The 9,347-nt window shown below is 43.6% G+C and overlaps 1 protein-coding gene across 1 annotated transcript; it reads right to left on the reverse strand.

The window, feature by feature from the left end:
• Nucleotides 1-265: 265 nt before the first annotated feature.
• On the reverse strand, nucleotides 266-4,624 carry ZFP36L2 (ZFP36 like 2 zinc finger CCCH-type). The gene is made up of 2 exons (XM_083175702.1): nucleotides 4,371-4,624; nucleotides 266-3,734 (listed from the first exon to the last, which is right to left on the reverse strand). The coding sequence occupies exons 1-2, from the start codon at nucleotides 4,419-4,421 to the stop codon at nucleotides 2,655-2,657; spliced, it is 1,131 nt and encodes a 376-aa protein (XP_083031828.1). The 5' UTR covers nucleotides 4,422-4,624; the 3' UTR covers nucleotides 266-2,654.
• Nucleotides 4,625-9,347: the final 4,723 nt, after the last annotated feature.

The following is a 9,347-nucleotide window of genomic DNA, read 5'->3' on the forward strand; positions in this document are numbered from 1 at the left end:
AATGAGAAGGCTGGTTTGGTGCATGAAACAGACCTACCAAGTTCTAAGCAGAAGCCATTGTGTGTATATATTTAAAAAAAAAAAAAAAAAAAAAAAAGGGTTAAAAATTGTGGCAATGCCCAAGCGAAGGAAGACTTTGGAACCTTCCATGATACTCTGTATTTGTTCTGGATGGATTCCAGAAACTTTTGCAAGAACAGCCCTTTTTCAGTTCAAACACTAATCTGTAGTCAAAGACAAACAACCCACCTTACAGACAAAAACATCCAATTTTTTTTTTCTTTATTTCCAAAAAATTTATTGGGAGAACTACAAAACATTTACAGTACAAAGTTTACAGTCTCACAATTCTTAGTGAACCGACTAATTATATATACATATATAATTATAGTCAACTCATCCTTTCGTTACATTCAGAGGGGGGGGGGAATAAAGTTAAGTAGCTCAAAAAGAGTACATAGTGCTCAATCTGTACCTACTATGTACAAGAGGAAGGGGGGGAGGAGAAAAGTCATTTACCATCTAGGCAAATTAAGAGAAAAATAGGTTTGGCTTTATTTGCAAAATTTAAGGAATTTTCTGAAAATCTTTCATAGACTGCATGAAGTTTCAGATTCAAAAAAGTGTGGCCTTTATTTTAAATAAGAGTGGTAAGATATAACAAAAACCCATCCCTACATTCAATTTATCACACCTTTCTTTACACAATACTTTTTTGGTTGAGAAACATTTAAGGCATGTGTGAACTCTTCAAAAGGCACTGTGAAATATAATACTGGGACCCCAATTTATTGCTACATACCGTCACAGTGAATGCAGTGGAAAAAGATGAATGAAAAATAAATAATAAAAAAAAAAAAAAAAACTTATACTAACATCTGAGTAAGTCACTCAAGTCAAAAATTATAATGGATTTTTTTCTTTTTTGTTTTTATAAATTTAATTTTGGACGGGCTACAAGAGTTTTATACATATGAAATTGGTAAATGGGTTGAAAATAATGGGAGGGGAAAAAATCCATACAAAATTCCTCAAACTTCTTCCACAGCACATAGATTTCTTTACAGAAACCATCCAATTTTTTGTTTTATTAACGTAAACAAGGAAAGGAATTAATGAAATAAATATTACATACAATCTCTTAAATTAAGATTTTACTCATTTACAATAAAATAAAACAGGTGAAGTTACAAAAAAAAGGCATATATTACTGTGAAAAGAACATACACTCAACATTTTGCAGATTAATAATGGCAATCATAATTTAAACGTAATAAAAGAATATATATCTATTGCTTTTTCATCATACCCGATAAATACAGTATGAACAAATTATTCAATGTATATTTTTCACAAGATAATAAATAAGTTAAATAGTTTCATATTGAGTTGTGTGCAGTGACAGGCAAGCAACTCAGACAGCTAAAATAATATAATAATAATAAAAAAAAAATAATAATAATAAAAAAAAATAATCAGCAGTTATTCAACAATTATAAACTAACTGAGTGCTTCCGAATAGAGGAACAAATTGTTCTAAGCTAACAGCCCACTAAGCAATGGAAATGGAACTGATGTTAAACTTTGGAATGAAAGTTTTAGTACATGTTAAGCTAAAGAAAAATAGACATCTCAGAGGGTTGCTGGTTGTTAAGGCATATTCTTGGCAGGATGGTGAATTTTTTAAAAAGCGTATTAAAGGTTTTTGTTAATTTTTTCATATTTTATTTTGTTGTTTTTTTTTCAACCGGACTGTTTTTGCTATTAAATTCTTGGGAGAAAGATAAAAATGTTGTCCCCCAAGTTTGCTGTGCTAATGCTTTAAGAGATGGAATGCCTGCTGGTGCTTAAAACTATCCCCCACCCCCAAAAAGACACATCCCACCCGCTAACCCCCACAGTTCTATAAAAATAGTTTTGTTCTATTCGATAAGTTTGCCCTTTTGCGAGTAAGGTTTCATTTTTGTTCAGCTTTCAGGATTTTTTTTTCCACGAGTCTTTTTCCGACTCTGCTTTTCATTAAATAAAAATTGGCAGAGGCACAAAGGCAAGAAACAAACAAAAAAAACAATAATAATAATAAACAACATCGACAACAATAATACAGGGAACATCATGAGTGCCAGCTTCAAAATAGTTCAAGTGTTTAGTCCTTGCCGTTATTACATAGGTGTAGGCTTGGGTCATCCTCTGCTTCTCCCTCCTGAGTCTCTGTAGCACATACTAAGCGAGTTGCAGGGAGAGACTGGCAGCTTTGTGACAAAGGGGGGCAAAACTGGCCCCTGACACTTCCACTGTATTTAAAGGCAGGGTGGGCAACAACCCTCTAGTCCAATCACCAGGACAGCTTGTGGAACTCAAAGACCCCCAGCTGCCACATAACCTCTAGTGGAGCAGAACTGTTCCTGTACTGGATTTTAAAGAAAAACCCATGATCAACATGACCAATGGATTGGCAGCTCTGCTTTCATCGGTAAAACGAGAGGTTCTGGAACAGCTGTGGGCTTTACAGCACTGCCCTCTGTTATTAGATAGGTTGCTATGAAGCCCAAATCATTGAACAAAAAAAAAAAAAAACAGAACAAAAAAACCACATACCAGCCAGGGTAGCATTTGCCTCCCCAGTCCAGAGTGCCCCCTACTGGGGGGGTGGCTCAGTCATCAGAGATAGACAGCCTGCTGAAAATGGGCAAGCGCCTGTTTGAGTCCAGGGTGGGGGAATCTGATCCACTCAGGCTGCCAGAGCTCAGGGAGCCACTAAGGTAGCTCTCCCGGTCAGAGAGGGAATCAGGTGGGCTGGGGGGAGCATCGAACACAGGGGACTCAGAGAGGCGCCTCAAGGGCTGGAAGTTGAGGCTCGGAGGGGGTGAGTTGGAGGAAGCAGGCTGCTGCTGCTGGCGGCAGTAGGCTGCAGGGTTGTATCCAGACAGGTTGTGGGTCTGGATGGCCAGTGGGGTGATTAGACTTAGCTCTTGGCCAGAAAAGGTAAAGGCATTGTTGGCACATGGCACCGCCTCGTCGCAGTACAGGGAGTTGGAGGGCTGCGGAGGAGGAGTGCGGGAGGTCGGGCTCTCCAGCAGAGGGGAGTCCAGGCTGTGGTTAGGAAACCCGGAGAAGCTGAGACTGTGGTGTAGCTTGGGGCGCTGGCCATTGAAGCAGTCCGTGGGGGAGCTACCTCCACCGGGAGCCTGCCTCCTCTCCTCGGCGTTGTGGATGAAGTGACAACGGGGGCCATAGGGACAGAAGCCAATTGTATGGAAAGTGCGGCACAGCTCTGTCTTGTACTTGGGGTGTCTGGTCAGGCTGCGCAGCTCATGGTAGCCATGGGCAAACTGGCACTTCTCCCCATACTTGCAGGTGCCACTCTCCTCAAAGGGCCGACACAGCTCTGTCTTGTAGCGGGTGGAGTTGATTTGTGCACCAGACTTCTGCTGCTGTTGCTGCTGGAGGTGCATGAGGTGCTGGCTGCGCTCCCCATTCTCACTGAACGAACGGTCCCGGAACTTGTTCTCTTTGTTCAGCAGGGCGGTGGTGTTCACCACAGATTCCTTGAGGTTGTTGTTGCAGAACTTGGGGGACGAGTTGTTGTTGTTGGCCAAAGCCTGCAAGTTGCTGGCCGAGTGTCTGCGCAGGAACCCCGGAATTAAGCTGGAATTTTGGGTAGACACCGGGCTGCCTACCGCCTTCTTATCCAGCATGCTGCTCAGGTTCAGATTGTTTAAGACTTTCTCGTTCTAAAAAAGGACAGAATCAACAGTGATCATTAAACTTTTGTTAAAAAAAAACTGTACACAACTATCAGTTATTTCATACTAGCCCCCAACACAGCACAAACACCAGTCCCTGAACTAACTTCTGCAGGCTCTGCATTCACACACTACAAATACAATAGTGACTTAAGGAGCAATCCACCCAGTCATTCTGTTACCCCTGCAACTTTACAAGTGCCAGAAACTTCTGCATATACAGTAGGGACTAGACTAGTACTAGAATTGCTCCAAACTTGTGTACACACACACACTTGTGTAATACTTTATGTACAGTCTTCTGGGGGAGGCAAATCCTACAACTTCTGCAAACAAAAAACTTTTGCAAGTGTCGAGCATGCAACAGGCACATACATGTTACATATTAAATAAAAAAAAATATATATATACACATGAGAATGAGAGAGAGAGAGAGAGAGAGAGAGAGAGAGAGAGAGAGAGAGAGAGAGAGAGAGAGAGAGAGAGAGAGAGAGAGAGAGAATACAAGCATGCACTCTGCACAAAAGCACAAGTCTCCCCTAACTGCGTCCACCATCGCACACGGCCTGCAACAACTCTTTCCAAGGATCCTGCATGCACAGGGCTGGGGCTGCCTATACACACCTTGCAGAACAAGTCAATGTCGTAGAAGGCAGATAAAAGTGTTGCAGACATTTCCAGCTCCAGTTTGCAGCGAGTCCAGAGGACCGAGAAGATCCTGCGTTACTAAAGGGGTTTAGAATAGCCACGACGAGGCTTCCGAGGGACAGGGGAGGGGGCGACAGGTCCGAATTGCCTGGGAGGATGGGGTCGGAATAAGTGCAACGAGCTGACTCCCCGGCCGGCGTGCAGGCAGCACTATATAACCGCTAGTAGGGCGCGCGGTGGGAGGGATAGAACGCTGACCCAGCCGGGGTCTCCGGGCAACGCCTCCCCGACACCGCGACGTCACGCAGGCAGATTCCTATTGGTCGCCGCCAATTTCCTGGGGTAAAAGCTTGCAGCCTCTCTCACCCAAGGAGCAGTAGAGTCTCAGCTCTGACTGAGGCATGGAGCACTGAGTTTCCACCATGTAGCTGTGTGGTGGAACTACAAAGTGCCTAATGCTTTTCTCTCCCTCCTGTTGGTTTCTCCCTCCGGCTCATGGGGACACTAAGTGTTAAATATGCTGAACTGTACAGGCTTCAACCAGTTGTGTCTCTCCTGCTGTGGAACTACAAGTCCTAGTGTAACAAGCACGAGGCTTTGTTTCGTCATGTGCACACTTTGTAAACGCTAGCTTGTTTGCAGCAGTAGAGTTGTGGTGTCCTCTAAGATGCTGGGATGTGTAGTTCCACAGAGAGCTTATGAGTTCTAGTGTCTTAGTGCCCATGCATTTGTTCTAAGCTGTTATTATATAGAGGAGTTTATAAGTCCAGGTCAATTTTGCACATAAAAGATAAAAAACTTATTTACTCACTATATGAGCTTAAAATCTGCATGGAAATTAGAACAAAGCAAACTCCAATGTGGGTATAAATGTGATATTTGTTTTTGTTTTTCTGTCTTTATGACAGTAAATGCAACAGGACAGGGTGGCACATGCTAAGAGCCGTTTCTGAATGCTGGATTTTTCTCCTCCGCTCATGCATATAGTATGCAGCGGTCAGGGTAGGCTGTCACATGTTTCTGTACATACATGATCTGGCTGTGACTGGTCCAGTGGTTCTCATAGATCACTGGTTACTGGGCCCATGACAGCAGGGTGTCTCAATGAATCAAGGAGTATGAGGGGAAATCCGAGCAGCCCCCTCCCCTTCTCTGCTCTCTCACATTTCCTTGTTTATTTCCTTCCACCCTCCTCCCCCTGTCTGTCTTTCAAATGGCTGCAGGAAACTTTTTTTTTCTTCCTTGCTTTCTGCAACTTAAGCCACTATGTTCGGCCATGACAGCACAGCTGAATCCAACAGTTCTTTGCCCCTTACAGGTAGTTGATTACAATCAGCGCTCCCCCCGACTGGTCAAATATGACTTACTGAGTGAAGCAAAATTTAATATTTTTAGACAGAGGGCAAATGTTAAGAAGCAAATATAGAGCAAAGTGCAGGCACCCACTGCCGTAGACACAGGGGGCTGCCACATTGTATTGCGGCACAGTACTGGCAGAGAAGGGGTGAATGCAATTCTGGCAGGCAATAAGGATCTGCTGGCTTAGGGCTCCCGTGTCAAAGGACAAAAAGTTGGCTTGTTAGTTCTATCACAAGACCTTGAACGACTGCCAACTCCCTGGGAACGAGAGAGTACGGCCACATTGTGATAAAACTAAGGCAGGAGATGCCGTGCTGTCTGTCAGGGGACAGAATGAGAGGCGGTAGTAAGGCTTGTACACACAGGCCGCAACTAGGCCTTAAAAGCATTTCTTAACAGGAAAACGTTGCTACTAGACTTACTTCAACCAACAATACAATAAACAACACAGGTAAAAAAAACTCATGGGAGCCTGAGTCTATGAGTGGGTGCATTCTAGAGCGACGTCCAATCGTCTTGTACACACTACACCATATAATAACAATGCTTCCTTCTGTCCTTCATTACACCACACAGTCTGATAAGTCACGCAGCACAGCTGACCAAAAGATGTCGCATGCAAACCGCAGGAGCAGGCAATTGTGCATACAAACTAGCCAATTTGTTGTTCCAATACAGCATGTTTGTCCCAATATCGTTCTAGTGGGTACTCAGCCTAAGATTGTAAATATGAAAGACTGGGAGGGCATTTCTGACTGAGCAAAGCGTTAATATGTGACTCAGATATTACAGTTTATATTAAACTGGAATTGGGTAAAGCATTCTATTTCATCTGTTGCTAAGCACAAAAGAAAAAACAAAATCAGCAAGTCAACCCTTGAGCAGTATGAGATACAGACACCCCTAGCTTCAATAAAGCCACAAGCTGCCACATGTCTGTGGCCCCATCGCTAGCCAACTTATCTACAATGTGTCACCATAGCAGCAGTTTGCAACTTTTCTACCTCTGGGGAAGTTTATTAAAGAAGAGCCCCAAGATTGTTGTCATAGTAACTGCCATGCATCTGACAGCGATTGAATAGGGTCCCATTTAGAACTGAATCATCTTTAAAATAAAGAGGAGCGGACAAGTCAGTTTTAAGCTATGAACTTGACCCCCCGAGGGCACTCAATTGTGGACAAAACATGGGGCTAGCTTTCCATGAGCGTCCCTGTGTTCACATTCGTTACTCACACCTTAAATTCTACACAAAGTAACGAGAACAGTTTTAGGGCCAGAGGTCTCTAGCTTCAAGAAGTGATAATGTGGAGAGTGATAAACAACCAACCAATCAGCTCCTACCTGTCATGTTAAAGGCTGGGTTTGAATGTGTATGACTCCACATTATGACTTTTTGGAGCTTTATACTTCTGGCTCAGTGAGCTAATAGTCCAGTGGGCTCCTGCGCACACATTTATACGTATATTATGTTTAAAACTCCCTGGGGGTATTTATCAAAGCTTGGAGGCAAATACAATGATGAGATAAAGCAGGGTTGCCGACTTTCAAAAAATCCTCTCCGGGAGAAGCCCGGAGAGGAATCTTGCATTACGAGGTTTTGGGGGTGGGACTTAACTGTGACATCATTAAGCCCCGCCCCATTACGGCAAATAGCCGAAATAACTGGTAACCATGGAGGGGGCAGGGCTAAAATGACACGATTGTGCCGTTTTAGCTCCCCCCCCTCCCCTGAGACCCGCGGATTGCGGCATATAAATGCCGCGATCGGGGGGCTCAGTGGGGGTCCCCCTGATTCCGGGAGGGTTGCCCACCCTTCCGGGGGCCGGGAGGAAGGACCCGATTTTCGGGAGACTCCCGCAAATTCCGGGAGGGTCGGCAACCCTGAGATAAAGTGCCAACCAATAACTTTCTAAATGTCACTTTTAAAACTGAACCTTTAAAATGAAAGGTGGAAGCTGATTGGCAATTTTTTTTTATCTATCTCTCTCCAAGCTGTGATAAATGTCTCTCTATCAAAGTTCTTAGTATTTCTCATGTTTATATATAGTAATATAGATGAATTCACAATAGTTTGGGCCCCGTTTAACACCAACAGACTGTTCATAAACACTAGCTGTAACCATTATCACTGAAACGCAACACAGTGCAGAAGTTTAGTGTCAACACAATCTGTTGCACACAGGTTAGAGAACAGAACTATACGTACACACCAGTCCCATAGGATTCTTGCTGATGCCATGTGTTTCTGCCTGTGTATATGTAACTCATTATCTTGGTCCTGGCACAATTAGCCATGCACCGCCTTAATGTGCTATCCATGCCAACTCTTGCTTCTGCAAACAGGTTAAGATTTATGGGTATTTGTTACATAACTGCAGCCCAGATAACTTGTGCGTGCAGTATTTCTATATAGCCTGCACTACATAGAAATATATATATATATTTCTAATGTATCCTATCGCAATCCATACACAAAGGAAATAGACTCCTATGTGGGTCTCCGGCAATACATTGTGCACAGAGGTGTAAACATAGTGTGTAAGGGAAAGGGTTAATGTCAGTACACTGTTCCAAAAGCAACATCTGCAGGGATAGGTTACTTCAGCATCTGGCTGCCTGCACAGAGCACTGTGTGTGGAAGTCACAGCATGTGCAGGCTGACCACGTAGCAGGAAGTGTGAGGCTCAGCATTAACCCTCTGCAGCGCACAACCCTCTGCAGCACACCGCAGGCAGGAACGGTGCCTTATTTCTTGCTTACAGTCTGACTTTAGGACAGAATCGCAGAGGAAGTCACTTTTTTTTTTACTGTACTTTGTTTTTCTGTGTCTGCATAAAGTTATACACATGCTACATTTCACAATCCTGTTGCTACGGGTTCTTCACTGGTTCACTTTAGAAGGTTTGAAAGACCCCCCCCCCCCACCCCCACCCCCCATAACAACTCCGTATGGTGCAAACATTGTCGCATATTGTGTTTTAGAGACTGGCCACAGCAGATCAGCGATTTTGCAAGGTCGTGAATGTCTCCCACAAAATACATCCATATTTGCCTTGATCAGAGCGCCCTAAACTACTTTCCTCTAATGGATCTCTTTCTTGGCATCAAAGGCACCCTATTGTCAAGAGCAACTAAGTACGCTAGTGTTGTATAAATAACTTACTAAATGAAATAGGGCTCCCCCACTGCATTGCTATTTGAGAGTAACTTGCAGTCCTCTCAGTAGTAAAAGAAAAAAAAAAAAGCTGTTTGCAAAATCTGCAGCTCGTCTACCCCCCCACTCCAAACCGCACCCAGCTCTCCATATCCCATCCTCCACCCAGCAGTGGCTTGTTAATGAGTGACAAGCCTGATCCCCCTCCCCCAAAGCTTCCTATCTCTCCCGCCCTGGAGATTGTGCAGCTGGTTTGCAGGCTAAATAAACCTAGTCTGTGCTATCTGGGCTCACAGAGCAGATCATTAACTCCTTCAGACACACAGGACACTGTCAGTTGTAGCAATGGTCCCAACCAAACACAAACTGCAGTATTTACTTATAGATAAAAGTTTTAAAAAAAGTTTACCTTGGTCTAACCCAGTTGAATATTAGAATA

This window comes from Crinia signifera, chromosome 3 (genome assembly GCF_055691185.1).
Source record: "Crinia signifera chromosome 3, ASM5569118v1, whole genome shotgun sequence".
Classification (NCBI taxonomy): Eukaryota; Metazoa; Chordata; class Amphibia; order Anura; family Myobatrachidae; genus Crinia; species Crinia signifera.